At 39.6% G+C, this 26,188-nt stretch overlaps 1 protein-coding gene across 3 annotated transcripts in view; it reads right to left on the reverse strand.

The window, feature by feature from the left end:
- CDK6 (cyclin dependent kinase 6) overlaps window positions 1-26,188 on the reverse strand; it is a 140,622-nt gene that overhangs the window by 32,419 nt on the left and 82,015 nt on the right. For all 3 annotated transcript variants that reach the window (XM_030266961.4, XM_030266962.4, XM_030266963.4), the window contains exon 5: window positions 10,079-10,188. In XM_030266961.4, coding sequence (XP_030122821.4) covers window positions 10,079-10,188 — 110 coding nt within the window. The remainder of the gene's footprint in view (window positions 1-10,078; window positions 10,189-26,188) is intronic.

A 26,188-nucleotide genomic window follows, 5' to 3' on the forward strand; every position in this document is an offset into this window, starting at 1 on the left:
ACTCTAGGCAAAAAGCAAAGACTCTCCCAGCCAAGTTCCTGCAGAGGGATTCTGTGTGCAAGAGCCAGGAGACCCTTTCAAACAGAAAGTCTTTGGGCAGTGTACAGCTGGCTATCCCTCTTCAGGCTAGAGAGCAAGGGGCACGGATGACATTGCTCCACTTCTCTCCTGTTCTCTGGCTAGTGGAGTGACTGCTAAAACCAATCTGCAGCTGGGGATCCCACCAAAGCAGCCCTCAGACAACCCTGGCTTATCACAGGTATGAACTTGTCTTTGAGATGCTCTAGAGGACACAAAAGTGGTACACCTTCACAGTAACTGGACAGCAGCTGTACACAGCACAGCTCAGATCCAGATGTTTCGGCTGCCAGCACATTTCCAAATATCCACTGCAAATGCTACAATGGTAATACAAAGGACTTATAAATACCTACATCACGACTGACATGTTGTGGTCTTTCTCTTAACCACAAGCTCTTTTCCTCTGACCTCTGGCAAGACTAATTCAGATTGTCACAGACTGGAATACTGCACCTCTAAGGAATGCATATATTTTTAAGGACTATGTGTTCAGGGGGATTTCAGACTAGTGTTGTGCCACCTGCAATGAAGAAGCTATGGGAAGCTCTCCAGGAGAAGACCTCTCATGAGGTGCTATCTGGGCTGTGTGCAGCCACTGGCTGCCAGCCCAGAGCCACCTGGCCCCAGTCCCGGTCCCTTGGCCACTGCCTTGCCTGATGTGACCCCACAACTGAACCAAATAGTCAAATTAAACTTGGTCAGCTAGCACCATTTCTGTGGGGCTTTGTAGTACTGCTCCAGGGTTCCCTTCTGGTTTTTTGTCATGGGTAGTGGCAGTTTCTGGTTTCTATGGTTTATCAACGGTTTCCCTTACCAACAGATCTATTCCTCTGACCGAAAGTCTGGCATGGCTGGAAATTAGAAGCAAAACCACAAGTGAATGGCCTGGCACTTACCACCCATCCCCAACCACAAACCCATACAGTTACTGGATTTGACTAACGGCTATCAATCACCCCAACTGCAGACAAACAGATATCAACTAGAAAAGGCTTGAGGGAAAATGTCAGCTAAAAACCAACATGGTATTTTACTTTTAATGAGGTGATGCTGTCTTGGAAACACATTTATTTCTTAATCAATATTTATAGCATTATTCTGACTGTTTGCCCTTCTCTCTATTAAGGTGTGTTTTTTCTTTGCCTAAAGGTAATGCAAGTTCTGCCTTGGATGTCAGGTTAAACAGAAACAATCCTCGTTATCCAAAAAACTGGAATAACACAAACAAGTGCAGTTTTCTGCTTCCTTTTATGTTAAGTTTCCTTAAGCGTGAAGCAGAATGTCATTGTTGTTCCATCAGATCACTAAGGTCACTAAGTTAAACTGTGGCTTGTGTCCATTCAACTTTAAAAATACTTGAAGAAGATCCTCCTAATAGGCTGCCACTTATATGGGGAGGAAGAAAAAAATCCCAGTTTATTAAGTCTAGTTTGGAAAAATAACCAGCCTCCCACACACCCCTATGCACATGAATGCAGAAGAATAAAGTATAAAAAGTGCAAAGCACAGAATTTTGAATGCTGACAAGATCTTTCTAAGGAACAAGCCTTCTCCCAGTACAGTTGGTCTGGACTGTGATGAACTTTTACGGTACTTGCATCTTAAATCATTCTTGTAACAAAACAAGATAATTTCCAAAAATGGCAGAAACAAAACTCGGGCCAGATTCATACAGTACTTTGGTTCAAAGGTTGCAAATTAAGCTGTGTAGCTTTTACAGTTCTGAGCTGCAACCATTGCTTGTTAGAACAAAAGACAAAACAGAAAAAAAAAAGTTGTTATTTTAGTTCTTTTTGCTACCAAGATCTAACTGTAAGCAAGCAGACAAGTGAATGATTACACTTTGGAGCTCTTGGTCCACTAGATATGTTGGTTTAAGGTTCACTGGAAAACACCAGATAATGTGATTGCAAGGTCTGTGTATAAATTACTGCATGATAAAGAGACCAGTTCTCTCTTAAACCACATTTAAAATGTTTGGCAGTTTATATGGAAAACCTAACTTATAAGCAGCATTCATGACTGTACTTACTCAGTTGCTTTTTGCCATGGCTCTACTGTTTTGGTTTTATTATACCTTCCCTCCCAACATCCACTTATACATCCTATTTTTAATTTTGTTAACAGATTCCTCTGCTGCTCTCTCTAGTTCCCTCTTCTTTCCAACCTAAAGAAGACTGAAAACATATTTTACAGATCTTTTCTCTGCTTTTGAAAAAAATTCAGAAATGTGTTGAAAATAAGAGAACACAGCATGAGAAGGAAAAGTTAAGCTAAGAACTGAAAAGAAGTAGAAATTTTCCATATGGAAGAATACAGGATCTAGTAGGCAAAGCCAAATATTCCTACTGCTGCATAGCTACTGTGTCCACTTAAAACAGTGAGGACTAAATGATCAGAAATGCTGAAGCACAGGGAACTAACTGACAAGGAATTAAGATGCATCTGAAACTATACCGTGTCATAGAAATATGCCTCACAATTCACTGCACATCAGTATTCATATTTTAGAGGCTCCTTATTATCTTCAGAGCCTCTATTCAGACTGTGTTCTTGGTACTGTTCTTGTATGTGCAGAAAGGTAAAATAAAACTGAAGTCTTCACTACTATCAGTCAGAGCTGTCTTTCTTTCTCACGTTCAGTGTGCCCAGGATTTCATCTGCATTATCCATACACAAAGCAAGAAGTTACAATACCAGTCTGTTGAAGATTCACAAGGGTGTGCAAATAAAGATAATTTTAAAAGGACAAGGAATACAATCCTTTCCTATAGAAATAAGGCTAAGTTTATAAACTAATTTCAGTTTGAGACAGTTCTGTTTATGGTGGCTTATATAAACATGTAGTCTCTCTGTTCTGCTCCCATCCAAACCCAGGTATCTGCAGTCATATCACTGATGCACTTGGGCTGCGGCAGGAATACATCCTATACTTATAAAATCAAGCTCTATATTCAATTGCAAAGTATTTTGCTGATAATGTTTCAGTATATGATACCTGTTGATTACAGGCTTTAAACAAATGTTTCTGCTTTCCTAAAGGTTTGTATAATTGCATATTATTAATGGAAATAAAAATTTAAGTAATGACATACTGTTATTTAATTTGAAGTGAGGATCATTTAGCACACATAAACAACCCACCCCCCTTGGGCATGCATTTGCAAATTTACAGACTGATTATTCTCAAGACCATCCAACAGCAAAACAACTCATCATAAGGAATGACTAACCAAGGCTATGTCAGGAGTAGAGGACACAGTATTTTTAAATTTCCAAGCAATTCTCTGCAATAGCAGCATTTCTGTGAACAATTTTCCCCCACTTCCCCCACTTTCTTTACTTCAATCTCCAGATGAAGAACACACAGGCCATTGAGAACCTGTGGCTCTCTGCTGAACATACTTGCAGACGTGTATCTAATTTTTTTCTTTTTTTCGAAAGTGCAAGCTTAAAAGACTGTATCTGTGTGAGATTAGCACCTACAGAACAGCTAATTCAGACCAAATGAGTGCATGATCAAACTGATGCAAGTTAGGATAGACTCAAGCAAGAAACAACAGCAGATCTCTCCCAAGAGAAAAGCTGCCTGTCCCATTCAAAGCACCAGGGAACTGCAGGCTCTGTTACAAGGGATCACTTTGTTGCCCCTGGTAACAAACAGGAGTTCCACATCTTTCTCTGGATAAGGACATGCATACAGTAAGTAGTTCACACACTCATGGCTTGGCTTCCTTTGTAGATACCTTTTTGTGCATGTGCTTGTGTGTGTAGTATTTTAGCAGACAGGTAACAATAATCATTCTCCTAGAATATCTTAAATTTGGGCAAATTTAACTTTTACACACTCTTTTGCTAGTGCCATGCAGCCTCATGAAGCCCAGAAGAGTGAATTCCACCCTTAGCCTCAACTCCCAGCTGACAGTTCTTCATAGCTCCCACATATTGCAACCCTTATTTTGAACAAAAGTCTCACAGTCCTGAGTTTATATCACATATGAGGCAGCTGAAAGCTTGTACAGCATCACTGAAGGAAGTGCAAGGCATGGAAGCTGGGGACACCACTATACAACATCCTCTCCTGCCTTGCCAGTTTGCAGCACTCTTCTACAGCGATTGCTTCAAGTGCTGTACTGTGCACATTAATATAGAATAGCTTTGCCACTCTTTGTGCAACCCTGTCCCACTGAATTGTTTCTGAAGAGGTTACAATCCCCTTTGAAGTCAAGGTTAATTTCAACAAGGATTTCAGTGAAGCCAAAACTTTACAACATGATCCCGCTAAACAGTTAGTCTTTTCACTCAGTGGCAGAAGTTCCAACTTCCCTATCCAGCTTCAGGTTTTGGAGACAACTTAAAAAAAGGTGTTCTTGTTACACTTGGCTATTTCTTCCTGCAACCACTTGATCATCTTCATCCCACACAAAGCATTAACTGAAACTTCTACTGCAGATCTGACTCTTCTGCTCTTTGCTCATGAGTCAGGTAGAGGTTGAAGTGAGGGGCACATTCTGAGTGGGTCCTCCTTCTCAGCATCACAGGAACACTGGGGTTGGAGGAGACCTTGAAGATCATCCAGTCCAACCACCAATCCAGCACCACCATAATCACCCCTGAGCCACAAGCCCAAGTGCCGCATCCATCTCTTGCAGAGACAGTGACTCCACTATCTCCCTGGACAACTTATTCCAATGTCTGACCACTCCTGGACTGAACTTTTTTTTCTAATACCTAATCTGAACCCTCCCTGGCTCAGCCTACTGCCATTTCCTCTTGTTCTTTCACTTGAGACGCGGCAGACAAGACTGGCCCCCACCTCACTACAATCTCCCTTCAGGAGCTGTAGAGAGCAGTGGGGTCCTCCCCTGAGTCTCATTTTCTCCACAACAAGCCCAGTTCCCTCAGCTGCTTCTCATGGGACATGTTTTCTAGACTCTTCACCAGCTGCATGTCCCTTTCTCTGGACACCCTCCAGCACTTCAGTGTCCTTTTTGAATTGAGGGACCCAGAACAAAACACAGCACTCAAGGTGTCATCTCACCAGTGCTGAGTAGAGAGTAGAGAGGGACGATCACTTCCCCAGTCCTGCTGGCCACACTACTCTTATGGTCTGCTTCCACAGACCCATTCCACCACCTGGTTCTGTAGATGACCCAGGAAAGTACATGCAATGGATCTGATGATTGCACTTCAAACTGTACTAATAACTTATGGCTTGTTTGGAAAGGGGAATAAAGATTTGCTATATTTCAGTGCTTTAGACGATCTAGAATTACTCAATACCCTAAGACATTGTAGCTAAAAATGAGTAAGTGTACTGCTAGTTTTTTAAAACCTGATGTCTTATGATTCTAAGCAGCCTGTTGGTCCTCAATCCAGTGTTCATATCATCAGAGTTTTGATATCATTACATATCTCATACATTATCTACAACAACGAAGTCCCAAGCTCATGCTTTTTCCACACACACTGATGTAACTCCTCTAATTGGACAAATTTATACCACTGAGAGATGACTTATATGCCAATAGCTTGTTTCCCCCTGTCTGCTATTTGTGCCCACCAGGGAACTTGGCCCACCATAGGTATTTCAGTAGAGCCACACATCTCTTATCTGCTATTACAATTTTCAAGCACAGTTTGCAACGTAGTAACTGTCTCACATATATTAGGAGTTGACAGAGTAGACTGAAAAATGAGACAACTGCTAAAAACATGATTTAATATTTAAAAATTAATAAATAATAGCCTCATATGATTTATGCCAATCTTGCGGCTTATGAATTTCTGGGACTGATGATTTTACCAAAAGCAGGCTGATTAAAACACCATGGAGCTTGTGCATGAACAGTCTCAGTAAGAAACCCATGTGAATGGAATTAATTTCCTCCTGGATAGATGAAGCTTGTTGCACTGAGATAATACTGTTTTACTTTTGATTTTGGCAGGTGGAAAAGGGTTTTGGGAGAGGACTGTCTGTCCAGTTTTGGGTTTGAATTAGTGCCTGTAAACTTGCAGTCACATGGCCACCCTCTAGTGTATGACTAGGATGCGAATGTAACAGAGGCTACAAAACTAATAGTCTCTTCTGATGATTTTTAGCTCTGTATTTACTCCAAAGGGAGACAAACTCAGTTGATTGTTTATTATTACAGTTAAATGTGCCCAGCTGGGATTGTTACATAGATAGCCTGACTCTTGAGTCCCCCATGCACACCTACCAACCTCCTAGTCAGTGCAGCATTGAAATCATACAGGAGCGTGGTTTTGAAAACTGGGCAGGTATAGATAAAATAAGAACGAAGCACCAAAATATTTTGACATGTTTTCTCAAGACTGACTACTCAGAAGGAAATCCATGATTGGTAATCTGAGTTTTCTTTTATAGAGCCTTTCACCCAGATCTGAATCTGGGATTCCAGTCTTTTTCCCCTTTCACCCTCATTCATCTGGATTAAGTATTACCTAATTGAAGCAAGAAGACATTCTCTTCTTCCCTAAAACATTGGTCACGGCTTCCTGCTTTGGAGCAAGAGTTTCATGGATCGAGACAGAAGTGCATGCTACTCCCATTTTTGCCTTTCTCTTTAATGAAGTGTTCACCTTGTAGAAGGTACAAAGCCCTTTCCTGTTAGCCTGGAAAATGATCAGTCTCAAAGTATTGTACTTTTATAAGTAATTCAAATCTTTATCTAAACCTTTAAAAAAAACAAATTATGTCCCCATGCCCACAGGCCCCTGTCAATCCTGCCAGCTGTATCTCTGAAGGGCTCTCTGATAAGGTAGCAAGCCATAGCATAGTTTACAATTTCCCCTACTGGTTTTTACTATCCATGCACCAGAACTTTTAAATCACAAAGAAAACAGGTACTGTGACAAATACGTCTACTCTTTCATTACATCCATTACTCTTCCATTACACTCCATCCAAATGTCCAGAAGTCACTGCAAACTGCTTAACTAAATAGGAAATTTAAAAACTGGATCTGTCATACATGGAATTTTTGAAGTAATGCTTTATTGTGGGGGTGCTGTCATCAGCAGCACACATGGACAGAAAAGACACACAAAGCAGAAGAGTTTCTGTGTACGTAACACATATACCTGAGTACTGAGCAGTTTACTCCTGATCTGTAAATAGAATAGGATCCTTGGGAATCTAACTCAGGGATTTTAGGATACAAACTCTATGTGTCCATCTCTGCAGAAGCCTATAAATCTGTACCAAAATTAAAATGTGCCGTTTTAAAATAGCTATGACTTTATACAAACTTCAGACTGTGGGAGGAAAAGAGCTGAACAGTGTCATTTGTTTAGCTGAATCAGCCAAGATGAGAGAAATGTTCAAATTTACTCTAGGTGTGTCTAGACAGAGATGTATTTTTTTTTTTTTTTTTTTTTGGTTTCCAAGTCCTTTACACACTTCTGTGTATTTCTAATCTAATTCTTAAATAAATACTTGGCTTGCATTTGTCTTGTTTTAGATTAAGGGTGATTTAAACTGAGGTGCCATCCATTTAAAACACGTAGTAACCTGTAACATACAGACTGGACCATTCATACAGAGCTCACTTTTCTCCTGTACTTACCCAGGCTTAAAGCACCCTCACTGTGACAGCCTACAAAATTCAAGCAAACTCAGACTGTCCAATTTCTCCTTGACATAAACAGGATTCTGGTATGTTCTGTGATGCTGTATAGTGTTTTACTATGAAACCCATTCCAGTGAAGTCCCTGGGATATAAAAATGCCCACAGAAGTCTCAGTATGTTTCTTAAAAATGACAGGGTTTTAAGATCTTTAAAAGAGAATGCAAGAGAGTAGGAAAAGAAGCCAAAAGTACCCACTAGGACAGCAAAATGAAAAGGTTGTTTTAATATCAAACCCACATCTATCACTCAAAAAGTTTTAGCTGCATTCTCATACACTTATTCTACCAACACCAGTGGAAATACAGATTGGTGATTACCCAAGGACCATGTCCCAGTAAAATTGCTATTACATTTATTCAATCTTTTGGATATACTCCACGGAGTTTGCAAAATTTTACATTTCACTGCTACCAAGGTCACAGTAACATGGGCTTTTTGCAGCCCATGAGAAGAATCCGAAAGACAACACAGATCATGCAGAGAGTATTGCAATGTTAACCCATGGAGCCACCATCAGGGCTGCTTGCTGTGGCTTTATGGCAAAGAACTTTGAGAACAGTCTTCCAAATCATGCTTGTACACTGAAGCATGTAGAAGTCATATTGTTTGCGATGAAATAACATGGTACATACAGACTTGGCAGATTCCTGACCTCTACAGTTTTTGACAATCTTCCAGATATAAGACTGAGAATGTCAGACTGACCCTATCTGGCAAGAAAAACAGAAGTCCTGGTTCTATTGAACTCTGGTTCAAATCAGATTCATTTCCATAAGAAAAAAATACTAGTTTTGTAGTATTAATGTAATATTTGCATTTACATATAAGTAGAAAATTTAATTTACTGTGTGAATTTGGAGATTCAAAAAAGTTCATACACCATTACAGGAAAAAATAAAATTAAATTGGTGGAGTTCGTATATGGCAATATTTCATATCTGTCAAAATGCTTCAAATTAAATGAGAGGAAAAATAAAGTTTTGAGCATGTAATAAAGTTCTGCATTCATTTTTTGACCTGTTTCACTCTTATTGCAAATGGTAAAATGAAGGTTTTGACTCTCCTATTTGAATCAGAAAAACTAGCCACAGCTTAATACTCTTATGAATATGTTGGTATATGGGCCAAGACTGAATCTTTAAAAGTTTGCAATGGAGAGTTTAAGTGATATTCCTAAAATCCTCATTCTTTTTTTCTCTCATTTTCTGACTTCATTTCTGAGTCAGAGACAGAGAGGGTGGAGGATAACTCTACCCAGGCCATTTAACCAGGCAAGAAGCCCAAGAAAAATGATTTTTCCATATAACATTAATAAGTAGTAAAATCCTGAAGTTATTTTGCAAGACTTCAATTAGTATTTAAACTTACTGCATAAATTACATAGTTGTTTCTCAAGGCCCTTATAGCATTGCATCCCCTTCTAAATTTTACTGGTTTTGTGTTTTAGGTTTGACCCAATATATACTTTTATTTCACATTTTTGTTCTGTATATCCTTTGGCTTTACCATGGGTAAAGATGCTATACAGTTTCTACAACATGATGACAACATGCACTTTTTGCCTTTAGCTCAACCAAAATGCAAGTGATTAGGTTAGTATCAAGACAGATTTACCCTGCTAAAACTTGCAGGTTTGTTCCTCTCCACACCCTACATGGTACAACCTGCACATCAGTGTCTTTCCATAGGCAAAGACAGAACATGGGAGGAACTCTTGAATTCACAGCTCACCTGCATCCAGCTGTAATATTCTGTAATGAGATAGTTCTGATTTCATACTATCAGCTAAAAAAAAAGCCATTTGTCTTGGAGGATGGGGTTAACTACTCTTGTCATCTCTGTTACCCTACCCTCAGGATACTACATAAGTTATTCTTAAAAAATCGCACCTCTAGAAAACAACTTTATAGTGACTTCTTAAATCTCAACTATCCCGAGAGCGGACTACAAGCAAACACCTGATGCTTCAATACACAAACTGCAGAGGAAAAAGACTCTGCTGACCCCAGTGCCCTGCCTTCTTTAGGGTAAATCCCTTCCAGAATCCAGCTTTACTCAAATTGATCAACAGCCTCTCTCAGCCAGTTTTATCTGCATTTGGATTCAGGTTCAACCAGAATACAACAATGCTCATGCAAGTTTTACCAAGAGCTGAGACTCCCATCAAAAGAGACTTCAATATAGCAGTAAGTACGAATCTGCAATGGACATTTATATTTTTCTCTGCAAATAAAACATCTTATCAGGCCTTTCCAATATAAACATGATTCAGTGTATTGTAACAGGCATTACTACACATTTTTTTCAAATGAAAAACATGAAGAAAATAAAACTGTATTTCTTACTTTCGACGGAACATTTCTGCAAATATGCAGCCAACACTCCAAAGATCAACTGCTGTTGCATAACTGGACTGAAGCAAGACTTCAGGAGCTCTATACCACAAAGTAACAACCTGCAAAACAAAAAGGAACAGAAAACAGAGTGCTTAGCTGCAGAATTACAACCTCCTAAGTGCTCTATGTACAGTTTCCACTTAGTTTAATCTATATTGTAAAAACTCACATATTACAGCCAAGTGGTTTAGCCAGCACATAGAAAAGGGTCCTGTATGGAAAATCCCAGTATCCACAGCTGCAGTGATGATGACTCAGGATGTTTCTTGTCAAGAACATTGCAATTCAGGGTACAACAAAACTGTAGTTTCAGAGTACAGCACTGGTGTGATAATCATAGTACCACACCACATTATCTCTTTGAAACTTTTGCAGCTTACAGACCCCAAACACTTTCCAGTGGAGATTTGGACTCTCCATAGGGCTAATGTTAGTCAATTGAACAAGGCCTTTTTTACAAGGCCTTTTTTAAAGGCTTCTAACTTTAGTAGATGTAGATGTAGTCACCAGAGCCAAAGTGGAAACAAACAAACCAGGGAATCTGTGGGTTTACCCACAGGACAAATCAGAATCTGTAGCATGTCTGTTCTCAGCCCTTTATGATTTATGTACTATTTTCTATTCAAGAAATTGGGTTAACTCAAGTGCATGGGCCAATTAAGGTAATCATGTTTGACCTGCCTCAAAAGTTGTCTCTGAAGAAACTGAAGAAAATATAACTTTTTTTGTTTTTATCACTTGGATACACATTAAGTCAAATTCTTCTAAAAGCTGTCCCATACCAAAGGCATCAGTGCTCCCTACTGTGGTTTCCCTGAACACAAAGGAACCCTAAACTGTCAGTTTTTAACTAAGCAACACAACACAAGGATTCCTGGCAGATTCCTGACCTCTACAGTTGTGTGACTGTCTCTGTCCATGTGCTGCTGTATGTTCAAATGATACACTCTTTCCCATGAACATATGCCATGTAAAGTGCCTGCTTTTAGGCTGTTCTTATCCTGGTGGTTATGTCACAACGTGTTGTAGGGACCCAGTGGAAATTTTACTGGCACTGCTCTATTGATGTACTTTCATAAGTCCTGTTTACTGGACCCACAACAGAGATGGAACAGTTTATACTTATCCTTTTGTATCCCACAAGTAGACCAAATACAGATGAGGCTGACCGTCTCTTCAGGATATTTGCAGAAGAATGCAAAGAGCTTCTGCAGAGCCCTGTGTGAGCTACTATCTTGCAAGAATGTAATCTCAGAGCCACAGGAGCGTTCCTCCTGAGTACAGTTATAATCCAGCCATAACAACACATGACCATCAGCTAAGTGCCTGTATTTTCTTGCTCTGTGCTATAATTTAAGCCTCTGACTATTAATATGGGGGCTGGCAGGGCCTCTGCTATTACTGGTGTTTTCTTCAACAAACATGAAAATGGGAGATGTAACATTCAGGAGGAGCATGAACCAAACCAAACCTCTGAAGAAAAAAAAAGGATAGAAACAAAGAAAAAATATAAGAATGAAAATAAGTTTTAAAATTATGTTGACTAGGATAGTGAGTTCTGAATTTCAAGACCAACACAAATAAATATGTAAGAATAGTAGGATTTTTTAATGATAACACTGTAATTGTCTTCTTAAGAAAAATAACAATGGAAGTAATCAGCCGAATTTGCTGGTCAAAGCCAGATGAAATAAAAGCAAATACAACATTTATGACTATCGCTAAATGCCCTGACAGCCTTTGGAACCACTGAATGACTACTGAAGGGAGGTTCATGGATATTTGCAAGAGAGGTCATACTTGCTAACTGTTCTTTTAAACACTTTGATGTTTATTTATAAAATTTGTCTATGAAACAGTTCAATAACACAGTACAAAGTACTGCGCTGGCAAGCTACGCTTCCAGATACCCATCCACAGAAACAGATTCCTATGGGGAAGTTGGGCTTTACTTAGCTCCATTTGTCTTGCTCCTAATTTGCTACCATACCAGTGATTCTTTTATGAAACATTTCTCTCTATAAAAACCAGAGAAGTTTCTTCAGAGATTCACTCCAAGGAGAGAAGACAAATATAACTGGAGGTCAAGGATTCTCTCAGGAGATGCCCTGTCCGAATCAGGTGTAATTCCTCCTAAAACAATTTATTTTTCCTAATGCAAATATATCTCTCAAACTGAACTATGCTTTTATTCACTTGTGGAAAAGTTTACTGAAGTAATAATGCTTTGAGAAATTAGATATAACTATTTCAACCCATTACTGTTTGTGAATGGCTGGGTGTAGTGTCAGGAGGAAGAGCTGTGTGATCTCTGATCTGTGAGAATACCACCAAACCTCACGAATCCTCGTTTAAGGTCCACATGGCTCTTCTCACCCAGAGCATAAGGATGACTTATTTTCCACAATCCCACAAGTCCTGCAACATTAGAGCTCTGCACTCTCATAGGCAAAGAACCAGGGGATGCATGGTTGTGGCCCATATGCCCCAACCTGAAGTCCCTGCCAGATGAGTGTGGCACAGGAGAGCTGCTCCTTTCCTGAGAGATGCACCACAGCTCTTGCCAGTGCCCGTGCTTGCCCAGGGAACAGCGCTGTGTGCAGACGGCTGTGGAAGTCTGAAGCACGGTGGCTGCTTCTCCCATGTGACCCCTTACTGGCAAGTTCCCCAAGCATTTGCACCTTGCTATGCTCCATGCATGCATACACAGGGGACTGGGAGATTTTACTTGAGTCATTTGGAAAGTTAAACCTGTAAAAGATAAGATTTCCAAAAGACTAACAGTTAAATTTCAGCTAATGCCTGACCGCATTATAGTCAGAGAAGAAGGAATCTGTGTTGAGCTGTTTTGATATGCTCTGTCATTAATATGTCATCATAAAAGTGATCAAATAACCTTTATAAGTTTGTAACATGCAAGTCGGTGTTTCCAAATGTGAACCTGAAAGGGATCAAAATGTACTAAATGTCCATTCACACACAAGTAATGCCACAGATGACTCCTTTTGTGGTCAGGGTCTTCTCCTGAAAAGCACAGGATGATGAGTATGGTGCAGTGGTTTTGAAAGTTTCGCACTCTCTCTTACCATAGAAACCAAGAAAATATTTGTGGACATTCCATTAACATTTGCAAAGAAGTAGAAATGAAAATTATTCTGAACACAGGATATGGTGAGGCTGAACAAGCAGGTCATCACTTCCTCTTTAGCATGGATCTGAGTGAAAAAACGCTTTGCTTAGGTAAGTCACACTACCAGGGAAACAAGGTCTCCCTGAGCAACAGCACACTTAACAGAGCTGCTCAATTAAGTCCTACTTTTAAGTTTAAAAAAGCATCAGTACCTACATCAGTACATCTCACTTAAATTCTGTCCCCCCTGAAAATCTGACACACATGAAATACAGCACATAATGATTGCTCTGTAGGAAAAGGAAACATGTTCACATGCTGATGGAGATCCTAACTGTGCAAGATTCCAAAATACTTTGGAGGTTCTAGACTTCAGCGACCATGTTGCATTTTAGTTTTCTCTCCTAAGCAACTTTTTTCCACTGCCTTCTCCTTGCTTCTGCTCACTCTGGCTGGTCTCTTCAGCTTCTCTCTTACACCAGCCAGCTTTCTACCACGTTCCTTGACCTCCTGGCTTCTTTCTGCTGCCTTCCTGTCACACACACCAGTGGTCCTCTGACAACATCACCAAACATGCCTAATTTCCTGCTGCTCCTGGGCAAACACCTGGGTGGACACAGCCTGCTGCTCTGTCCTTCCCTGTGAGGGAAGGACTCTGCCTTCCCTCACATTCCTCATCAGCTCCTTTGCACCTCCAAGTTCCCTCAAATTTCATACCCTGTCCTCTCTTCTTCCAACTGCCTCCAAATGTTACTGGGCAAAATTGTCTCCTTTTCCCCCTTTAGGCTCTTAGACAAGTCTGCCTGTCCTGAAGATACCCTGTAACATTTGTATTTAATATATACAGCTACATATGAAAAGACAGAATATTCACCCACTGGAAGAAGTAGGTACCTAAGTAAGTTCCTTTTCCAATGCACATTCTGTGTTTCTACTATCCAGATAAGATTGGATGGTATCAGGTAATAAGCAGTTGCAGACCACTATTTCTAATTATTTAAAAGTTAACAGATTTAGGCAGCCCTTCATGATGAAAATAAATTATGTGTATTTGAGAGGCAGCAGAGAGGAAAGAAACATCTGCAAAAGTCTACTGAGGTTGTGTCTGACTCTCTGAAGAAGGAAATGTGCTCAGTGAAGCAAGGGCAGAGCTGCATTTAGAGTCAGATGAAGAAAGAGAACTTAATTTTGACATAAAGCTTCCTGCCTTACTACACCTGACAGATGTGGCTATTGGGCACCACCTAGCCCAAAGAGTTTCAATCCTTCACTTCATCTTACCTGTTCCTGATGAAAAATCAAATGAGTGGGAAGCGTCTACTCGCTAGCAACAGAACAGAAGATCTAGGCATTGTGTCAGGCTCATATAGCTTCCATTTGCTTTACAGAACAGATTTTCATTTTTGCATAACTGCTTAATTTAAATGGATCTGCACAAGATACAACCCTTTCCAAATATAGTTGCTGTCTGAATAGCATTCAGTTAAAAAAAGACAAAGACAAACAGTGGTTTAGGGATGGGGTTGAGTAACACAGACACAAAAGCCTACATTTCAGTTTGCCACAGACTTTAAGTACAGACCAATGCCCAGTTGCACAGCTACACGAACAAAGCAGGGATCAGACTGTAACTCAGCAGCTATGTCTGGGCTAGGAAATTAAATGGGACAGGAAATGTTCCTTTGGCACTGAGACCAAAAAGTACAGAGTGGCCTATGTCCATATTATTAAATTCTCAGCCTCCCAAAAAAGGTGACCGCATGCAAACTGCTTATTGGGAATGGTCTTCACTCCATGCTTAACTGCCAGCGCCTAGGAACTGTCTGGGGAAGGGCTGGTTGGAGTAACTCATGCCAGGAACCATTCTAATAATTTAACAGTATAGACAATTGAGCTCCAGTACCCACGAATGTTTTCTGGCACTCTTTAATCTACCAGCCAGTGAGTCACGCTGTGGCCCCGGGTCTTCCTTTCACTTCAGAAAGAAGGCATTTTGCTATGCTTCCCTCATCTCCTCTGATTCAGAGGTGGCTCCACAACAGTGATGGGGTGGGGGAGGCATGGCCTGCTCCTCATCTCACCCAGCAACTGGTCTTACTTTATCCTAAATGTGTTGCACAGGTCAGATGAACACACTGTATTTGATTACCATCCATGAGGAGAATGTGACTGGCCCACATGTAGACATCTTCTTTTTACATATCCAAAGCCAGATGAGTCTAATTCTATACTAATTAATTCTGGAGGGGCTTGGAAGAGGTCTGTAAAACCTTTTAAAACACTGACTTTTACAGAAATCATGCCACAAAAGAAGTTAGCAGGATGCTTAAATTTACATAAAGTATCTTTTTGTACTGATTTTGTTAATTCTATTGGTTACTAGATGATGGCTCGTTTTGTTACTTAAAGTATTTCAAGCTCATGGAAAATTACTTGCAAATTTATTTTTTTAATGCTCCCTACAATAGTTCTTAAACTCAGTTTAAGAACTTACGGTTTTTGTTCAGTTCTCACTAACAAGGCTTTCACATGATCTTCAGGACATCTTTTTGACTGTTTTTTCGTTTATTTTTGTCCTTTGTTTTTGAGTAAAATGAGGGAACATAGCTACAGAATAGATGGTACAGTATGTAGAGTCAAGCTCTTTAGCATAGCTTCATGGTCTTCCAATTTCACAAAAAATCCTTTGCTTCAAACCGTTCACAAGGATTGAAAGTGGAATCTTAGCACATTCACTATGAACCTGCTACTTCATGGCTTGTTATTTAGGTCTGAGACTGTAAAACAACTTGAAGAATTTTCTTGAAGCTTTGCAAAAAATGTCTTCTCAGCTTTATGACTAAGCTTGACACATTTGCCACAACCTAGCTGGAGAGGACAGAATTACAGACAAGTATATTGACTGAGGCCTGGCTTCAATCCCTACTGCAGAGAGAGGCTGTCTTCGCCTAATCCACTTCCCTCTCACTTGGTAGAAACACAGTTGAAAAGACTCCACAGAGACTGAAAAGAATAAATGTAATTTCTGAACTGAATATGCTAAAATGGCTCGCTGGTCTAACAGTGTAACGTTGCTTAAAATGAAGTCCATGTAATATTAAAAGCCTGCTCAGGAAAAAAAAAAAATTGTTTAATGATGTTTCATTGCCTTCAGTTTGGAGTATGGACCAACAGCCAGGACCGAGCAGAGCAGAAGTGGCAATCCACAGGGCTGGTGACACTAGGTTGTGACATGATGGCATTTCTGCAGGATTATCTGTCCTGTGTGCTGCTCTGAGTCCTCCTGACAGCTCAAGGTGGCCCCACTTTCCAATCATCTGGTGTAACAGATCCACCATGACCCCCTCACCATGCCCTGCTCTGCTCCAGCAATGATGATATTCCCCACCTCCTCTTCCATGCCCCCTAGGAACACTCCAAAGACCTTTGGAAGTGCATCACACCTACGCCACACAGGGAAACGATTTTGGGTGTGTTTTTGTGTGCGTGAGCCCTGGGAAATAAGGGAGGAGGTAGTCTGGGGTGTGCTGGAGGAAGGAGCAAGGAGAGAAGAGGTGAGGAAGAGAGGAGAGACAATGCCTCATTCCACCCTGCAGCACCATGCACAACAATTCCAGCAGAGACAGAGAACATGTTCAAAACCCACCTGCCCCACAGGTGTAATGAGGCCAAGATATGGGATTTTAGCATGCGCTGAATTTTAGCCTTTGTACAATGATGTATTTTTCATCTCTGGTTTGGAACAGGGGTGTGTCTCCTTTACTTGCTGGCAACTGTCTTACTGTTTTCTTGTCACTATCCTTACAGCATTCACATAGCATTCTGCATTTATAAAGCAAATCTAGGACTTTCTTTAATCTATCTCTGAAGACCTATTATTATTCCTAATTGTGACAGAGAAGGTAGTAATCACTACATTACATGATGTGCTTTAGTTTCCAGGGATAACAATTACATTTGTTTAACCTCTCTTTTGAGTAGTGGTTCTTCCACTGTTATTTAACTATTTTCAGTTCCATCACAGAGATAGGTATGATTGGAGAGAATGTTTCTTTCTTAGAGAAAGATGACTATAGTTTGTCGGTTTATAGAAACATTAAAATAGTTTCCCTTTTAAAGTAAGTGTGTATCAAACTACTCCAGTGGCTTTTAAAGAGCACTTCACTTCTTGACAAAAGATTTAGCATACAAAACATGAAATCCTTTCTAGTGCTCTGGGTCTCCTGAAGTGCACATGGTAATACCAATTTTATCTTTTTATTCACATTGATCTCCATTCTGGGCACAAGCTTGATGAATTGCTTTATGAAAACTGGAATGAATGTTATCATTCCATGAGTTAGATCATCATGCAAAAGATTGTGTATTTATAGATCACATGTACCACCCACTATCAAGTCACTGTTTTAGAATGGGATCTCCTGGTTTTGATGCTAAAACATTCGTGATTTGAAGGAAACATGGTTTAGCATCTACTGTAAGATAACACCACAAATAAAGAAGCCATTCATTTCTCAGATGTTCTATACACACAAAGCTAACCAGAATTTTCTTTTTTTAATTTCTAGGAAGAACCACATCACCCAGTGTCACAGTGCTGCTGAAGAGCGTTTCTAGGTACATCCTGTGTCAGGAGGCATAAATGTGTCTGCGCGTGTGCTTGCACATCATGTGCATAGCTGAAGACACTTTACCTACATCCAGTGGGTTTTACCTTAAAAGTCTCTGTGCACTAAACATCTGTGTGGAACAGCTACTAGAAAGGAAACCTGGCTCTTAATATGAGGTAATATTTCAACCACTAGTGGTTCAGACCTCACCTCAAAATTCATACAAGGAAATATATTTCTACTAAGCAGAGTATTTCATAGAGTTCTCTACAGAGATGATATAGAGAACATTTCTCAAAGACTAGCTGAGACTTCAGGTGAAAAGTGGTTTGTCTTTACACAAAAAAGGAGCAAAAATAGTATCAGCAACACTATACCTCTTCCAGATCCCACAAAAGTCAGACTTGCCAGGCCTTGTTGTGTACTGAAATCAAAACCACAATTCTCTATTCTCTGAGCTGCAGTGCAGCCTTCTATGGAATATGGGACAACCCAATTCTTTACAGAAATGGTCAGCTTTGCATGCAATGAGACTTGTGCCTATATCACAATGTATTTACAGATAGAGATACTTAACAACACTGAGAGTAACGGACTTTAAATATAAGTAGCCATTATTCAATCATACTTCAAGACTTACAATCAAATCCGTAGACTGAAACAGCAAATTCTAATAATCTATCTCAGAACTAAAAAGATCCACAAAGGCAGACAGAAATAAACATCACTGTCTTCTTATGCAGATCAAGTCAAACACCTACTGTAAGGAAAAAAGACATCTTTCACAATTCCAAATGAAACTAAAGCTAAAAAAAACCCTGGAAAATCTCAAAAGGTGGCAGCCTGAGACTGTGCCTTGGACTACAGACCTGGTTCTGGGTCTGGCTGCACCAATTTGGCATGTTTCCACTTGCTCAGTCACCTGTTGGCATTAGCTAGCTCAGGGAACAGTCTTAACTTCTAGAAGTACATCTTTGGCTTTGGTTCAGTTGTTTTGCTCTCCTTTACATCTTTAAGCCACAAAATCAACTCATCTAACATCCTGCATATTTCCACTGGATGGCATCCACCTTTTTTACAGCCTCTCACATCACTGATGCCCTGTCCCTGGGAGCAGGAGAAAACACAGCTCTAACTCGTGCCAAGGACCAACCTGTGGTTGTCTCCATGCCAAGATCCCCCAAAGCTGCCCTTGTGACTGCCTGGCCTTTTCTTGGGTTCATCATTCTAGCGAATCTGACCCTTACCACCTACAGCTGGACTTGATAATGATGACCAGCTTTTCAGTGCTACCAGAAAACCAGAGTCTGGTTGACAGAAAAAAGTGTTCCCACTTCCTGGGGTACTGTGTTGTACTCCAGTCCTGAACAGAGAAAGCCTAAATGAAGCAAAACCACGAAGGCCACCACAGCCCTCTCTCCCACGGAACTTTGGCCCACTTCTGTCTAGCCATCTTGAACAAAAGGAGGAGATGCACAGAGAAGCCACAAAGAATGGATTAAATTGGGCCAGTTCTCTAGGTGAGAGGCTTTACTGCAGGCAGCTTGGGAGTCCAGATAGCAGAAATTTGGTGCAAACAAATTCTACAACATACTATTTTCATTCAGTTGAGAATGAGAAACTTATCTTGTGTCTGAAGGCAAAGTACCAAGTTCACTGAGAGCACAGTATAGTAGATAAAAGGCTGGTGGAGCAACATCTGTTAGAAATGGTCATGTGAAGCAATAGCTTAAGAGTAAAAACTCCCAGGGTTTGGGAGTTTTTAATAACCCAGGGTTGCAAAACAGTCAGCTTCTCTGCAGTAGAAGCTTCACTTGGGATGTACCTGCCCTCACTAGGTGTAAAGTTCAACTGTCTCATCATCATGACAACCATTACAGAATTGAGCCTTCCTACCTATGGCATAAAGAAACTCTGAACACTGCAAATCTCTTCCACATTTGAAGCTGAATGCAGTAGATTTTACTATGGCCTTACATAAATGTATGGTTTTAAACTGAAGTAAGAAAAACTGCAAATGATAACACAGAGATGAAATTCCTATGAAATACCTTTAAAGAATTTCTTGAAATTACATTTGGGAAAATAAAACCCTCATGAAACATTTTTCTTTCTAAAAACAAATGTGAAAAGAGATTTGTAAATACACACAAAACAAAAAAAAAAAAGAAAAAAATTGAGCCTTCCATACAGAGATGCATAGATGTATGCATTCATATATACTTAAACATACCACAGAGCATTAGAAATTAACTGAGTCTTGAAATAAGCATCACCAGGACAAAGAAATGTAATTTCCAGCCAAAAGCAAGGACTGGAGAGAAAGGTCAAAAACAGTAAGAGGGGTCTTCCGGCTGTTTGAATGTGGCATTTAAGTAGCTTTGTGAGCTTAAGACCAATAAAATTCTGGGCACAAGGCACTGAAGTTCTGAAACACTTTGTTGGCATCTTAGTTATCAAATTCTTCTTCTTACTCTGAAAGCGTCTACAGGTCTTACGTGTAGTTGGTCACACACATCAGAAAGACCTGTGCTGCAGAAACAAGCAGCTGTGTTTGAGCTAAAGCACTGCTGTGAGTGCTATCCTTTTGGCAGACAGATCCTGGGTAAATTGATGTTTTCAACCAAAGTCTGTATGGAGACCTACCTGGGCTCCAGGAGTGGTAGTAGAAGCAATATATGTTTGCTTCTACATTAACATCTTGTGCAAATGTTATTAGGTTAATCTCAAAATGGAAACTCAGACGAAGGGGATTTAACTGGTACCTCCTACACCCAAGCACAATCTTTGACCACTAGGCTGGGGGTTTTTTGGGTGACAGCTCTTTCCTTGCCTTTGCTGAAGCCAAATCTCTATTCTGCCAGGAGTATATGAGTCATGGAGCAAGACTGTGTCTGAAAGCAGCTGAATGCTTAAGAACAATCAGCTGGAAGGGGCAAGGAGCCGAGTTTCTGGATACTGCTCTGGAATGTGTATGCATTTTACATTAGACCATCACTGGATAAAAATAAAAGCAGGCATTAATTACATTAACCAGGCTGAATCTACTTTGTATGTAGACTGACTGTATTCCACCTCTATGCTTCTAGTAGATAGAACTCACAAAAATTCTAGAAGACAGCACTCTGCTTTCATCTGTGGAGAAAGAAGAAACATCTCCTCCCTTGGTACTTGGTACGCTACTCAGTAGCCAAAACTAGGGTTCACAGCTCTAAGTGAAGACCAAGATTTAGAAAGAAACCAAAAGAAAATTTCTTCCACTTATAAATGTTATTGGACTTTCTGAACTGGTATTAACTGTCTGAAGATTTAGCAGAAACAAAGAATGTTATAGCTGGTCAAATACTAAGACCTTCATAGACATTATTTCCCAATTTTAACATTAAAGATTGTACGATTATATTATTTTCAAGAAGCCACATTGTAAGGAAAATAATTTATAGATAACACAGTATGTTAGTTGGATAAACAAGACGTGAATTAGTCTAGATCACTGAAGACTCTACTCCAGAGTGGTGACAGACTTATAAAAATATAAAATGTTTTATTTGTGAAAATAATGTTGTAGATCAAACTTCTATAGATAACACTCTCAAAATTGATACAAAGCATCAATTATTTAAGCCAAAGAGATAATAGCGTAAGACAATACAAACAAGAATGTTCAAGGTAATGAGTACTTTCATGTTACAAGTTCTCAAGTCTGAGGGCACTGCATCAAGCTAAAGGACAATGAGATAAGAGCAATATTGCTAGTTACTAACAAATGGCAGATAAAAGACCTCTTCTGGATTCTGATTAAGTGACAGCATTCTACACATTCCTGTGAGTTGAGAAAGTTTGCCTGAGAACAGCAGCTATGTTACATGTGAAGCACCACTAAACAAGTGTATCTCTATGTTTTCAAATTCCAGCATGAGTAATGGCTCTTTCTCCCATCTCTTTAACTCGAACAGAAGCTCCCTCTCTCCTTCTGGACACGCAGGAATAACTTGCCAGGCTTCAGTTTCCATTAAGACATATAAATGTATATGCTGCAAATAAAGAGAAGTTCTGTAGGACTCCATGGCTGGGAGCCAATGTTTACAATCCCCTGGGTGGGAAATGACGGGTGAAAGGCTCTCCATGGCAGGCTGTAGGAGTCTTTGCTGTTGCCGACAATGACCTTCTGCCTCTATTTTCAAAGTAGCTCCCCTGTTAACTCCTTGAACGCTGTGTGCAGAGAGGCCTTAGAGAGGAAACACTTTCCCTGAGAGTCCAAATCCGCTTCGAGGCATCTGTTTGACAGACTCCAATTTCAGCAGTGGTTAAGGGAATGTGGACTATTATGTGTACTCTGCATCTGCTGCTGGAGTGTGGCACTGAGATGCAATTTTAGTAATCCAGAACTGGGCTTAGCTGTGTTCTGCATGATATAAAGTGAATGCTCTCAGCTTCAGGGAAAGTACATCAATTTACAGGCACAGGGGATTCCCAAACACTGAGCATAATGAGTCTCCAGGACAGAAAGAAAAATCCAATTAATAGAGAGATGTTTTAATTCTCTCTGGCCAGTCAGCAGCAACATTGTTTCCTGGAAGTGGCAATACCTTCTCTTGGGGTTTCCTTGAAAGAGGAATGATACTAAAAATTGAAGACAGACTGAACCACAGACTGCCATTATGCAGTGAAGATACACAACAGAGCACTCACTGTGGAAAGATGTACTGCTTTAAAAGGTTTGCCCTTCTCCTGCCTGACAATGTAAAATACAATATTTAGGAGATCTCTTCTTGTGTCACATCCCTTTTACTGCTCTATAAATCACTCATGGCTCCTAACAGTTCAGGAAGAATCCTTATAAAAAAGATGAGAACAGACTTACAAAAAAGGCTTTCTAAAATGCTTATTGCAATATATACCCATCTTTGAAAATAAGAGAATAAATCAAATGGAAACTAATATTCAAGCACTAGTGTAGATGCTTTACTGGTCTCAGAGAGTGCTCTTGTGAAAACAACAACCTTACTACCAGTTAACCTTGGAATATGTTTTCCCATCATCTTTGACACTTGTCTAAGCCTTTTCCCCACAAAGATCCATTCTCAGAAACAACCACTGCATGGGAAAAATTTTCTACATATTCCCTGAAAGGGAATCTCCAGAAGCCATTCACAGTATTAACAGCCACACAGAGACAGCAACATTTATCCCCTCCTTGAACTTTTAGAGGAAGTCCTGTAAATAACATCTCATGTGGTCCGGAAATACTTGTGTAACATCCATGTGTGGCCCCATGGATGCTGAGGAGGAGAGAAGAGAGAAGCAGTGCCAAAAGCCAGAGCTTCTGCAGAGACACCAAGCCAAGTATCAGCAGCTCTGAGATTGACACAAATCAACAGCCTCCAAAGCTGTTGCATTGTCATAGATTCTAAACTTAAAGAGGAACAGACAAGCCAATAGGACCTCAGCTGTTCTTCTGAGGCAAAAAATGTTTTGCATGAGAAGGGTAATGTTGTTAGGCTGTGTCAAAAAACACAACTGGACATCTCATAAAAAGCTCCAAGCTCACTCCAAATGCTTACATAATTCCTAGCGATTTCAGTCAATGTTCTAGGTGGTTAGAAGAAGACATCTGCAGGCAATGAAATAATTGATATTTAGATCTATGCTTGTTTTTAATTGTTAGAACTTGAGAAAGTAGTTTTAGAAACAAAAAATTAGAAATACTCTATGTTTTCTAAAGAGTATACAATTGCAGCTAATAAATACTAATTTTTTTCAGGGAAAATTGCAGCAAGGAAAATATTTTTTGATGATATCAAATTTTTGATGATAGCAAACAAAGAGCTTATTTAGATTGGAATATTTTTCTTTTCTGTTAATATGATGTTTTGTTACTAATATTTAAAATTATTAATAATCCTGGGATGAGAAACGAAGTGTTTTCAAGAGCTACCAGTATTATTGTTTTTAGAAGGATATACTCAGGCTGAATTTAGAGCAAGTTAGTTTTAGTAATATGCAGCTTTTACAAAACATGGGTCTAAATGACCCCTCCTTAAGCTTTTCTATTTACAAAGCATCTTTAAACACCAGATAAACTTTGTTTTGTTTTGGGCTACTGCATGAAAATCTGAAAATGAAACTTCTTTGAAAAGAAGTAGGAACAAGACCAAAATAACCCATGAGCACAATCCAGGAGAAGGAAAACAGAAGTGAACAGCACAACTAATAAAAAAAAGAATGAACTTTTAGTTACAGCAAAGGTGTTATTGAGATCAATAAAAGAGGCTTTTAGTGCTTCTGAATAACTGAAGTGTTAGTCGAGCAACATGCCTTGAAATCACTTATGTGGAGACTTAACATATTGCTTAATACAAGCCTGGATGTAATCTTCAGGCTGAAAAATAATGTAGAGGACTGGAGATGACCTCTCTGCACCATCTTGCCATTCCCATATGTAGGGCCTGGGATGAACAACAGTTGACTAGGAATGCTAGTACACAAGAATGCTATCTATGTGTTGAATCTCACGTGTCAGGCACAAGTGTAATTTTAATCAATTACAACTCAGGCAAGCACAAAATAGATTACATACCACTCCCATAATAAGTGATCTTTAAGTCAGCTTATTTTTCAAAGTTTGAAAGACTTTCATTGTCCTTGACTGCAGAAGGAACCAATGTACTTATGAGAAATGAAGCCTCTTCTAATTATCCAACTTCCTGTGATGTTTTAAGTATTTTGTAATGAGTAGCAGCTCAGTACATGCAAATATATGATTTTTTATTTTTATGAGGAAAAAAAGGCAAATCTGTAATTTGGAAGGTGATTTTGGTATCAGTACATTTACGTTGCTAAGCATGGGCCTGCTCTTTAACTCTGACTTAGGGGCCTTAAGAGAGTCTCATGCCTGCCAGTGATCAGGAGCAAGCTGTACTTATCTCTCCCATAGATCTGACCCTTTTTTGCATCTACTGCTTCTATACCACTTTGACAGCTTGTTTCCAGCTGACATCCCTAACTGTGAATAAATATCAATTGTGAATATATAAATTTCACTAGGGACCATAATGTGTGGAGGGTCTTTAGAGAGAGCAACAATCTGTTACCACATGTGACAGGATACACAATGGTTGGTTATAAGGGTATGAAGAAGGTATCCATCCATAGGAAACAGCACAATGATTAGTAAAAAACAAGTAATTTTGCATCAAGGGCCAATGGTTACTGGAAGATGGTCCAAGTACATCTAAAAATGCTGTATAAATATATGACAACTCAAGCTCATAATAATAACTTATTTCTCATCAATTGAACCTGTTGTAGCTGCAAACACTGTCACTGTCCAGTGCAGATGGTTCTCTTCTCCATACAAACTGACAGCCTTCACATCAACGTGCATCTTCTTTGGAGAGGTGGCCTAATGCCTGCAATCTATTCTTGTTTCTTTTCTCTGCTAAGTACTAGTAGAGCAAATGACTTATGACATTGCATATAGTAAATCAGGAGCATAAAACTTCCTTAAAAAGATGCCAACACCTTAACTGTTTCTAAGGGCAAAGAAAATAGAAAAATTATATCAAACTAGCAAGTTTATGCAGCCTTCTGTTTTTATCCAAATGTTAATGCTATACTGTGGGCTTTTCCCCTAAACCAGATAACTGTAAGGTCTGATTTCATTGATGAGTTTAAAAAGGCAGCATTCACTGCTACTGAGGGTCTCCTTCTTGCAGCTGTTGCTGTGATGGGTTGTATTTAATGAAATTTTCTCCCTCCTGCCTCTGAAAACTTAACACCTATGATTTAACATTTAAACCCCAGCTTCTGTTCAAACACCTCAAAACAATAACAATGCATATGCATTGATGTAGTTTTATTTCTTGTAACAAAATCATTGGATTCATGAAGCAACAACTGAACTGCTCCATACACAGTATATAGTTAAAACTGCAGAACTGAAGCCAAAATATGCACAGCTAAAAGGAATGTTACAGGGGGGCCTCTCTTAGTGAACAAAGCAGGCTCAGTTTGGCTCTTTTTCCCTAGCGCTACCACATCCGCACATCGTTAGTTGGAAAATTCCAGATATATGCTGTAATTTTTTGTGCTTTTTTTTCCCAGTACACTTGAGGCTTTAGTGTCCAGATGCCATTTTCCCCCCCTTATCTGTCCCTGCTAGTTTGGGTCTTTGCCAGTTGTGGTCAACAATTAATACAGCAAAAGAAAAATACAGTACACTCCCTGGCAACTGGCAGAGGCTCACAGGAAATACCAAATAAAAACTTTATTATGTATTGTTTAACTATTTTGTTTGCCTGTGGGCCACCCTGTTGT

The sequence above is a fragment of the Taeniopygia guttata genome, chromosome 2 (assembly GCF_048771995.1).
Source record: "Taeniopygia guttata chromosome 2, bTaeGut7.mat, whole genome shotgun sequence".
Lineage (NCBI taxonomy): Eukaryota > Metazoa > Chordata > Aves > Passeriformes > Estrildidae > Taeniopygia > Taeniopygia guttata.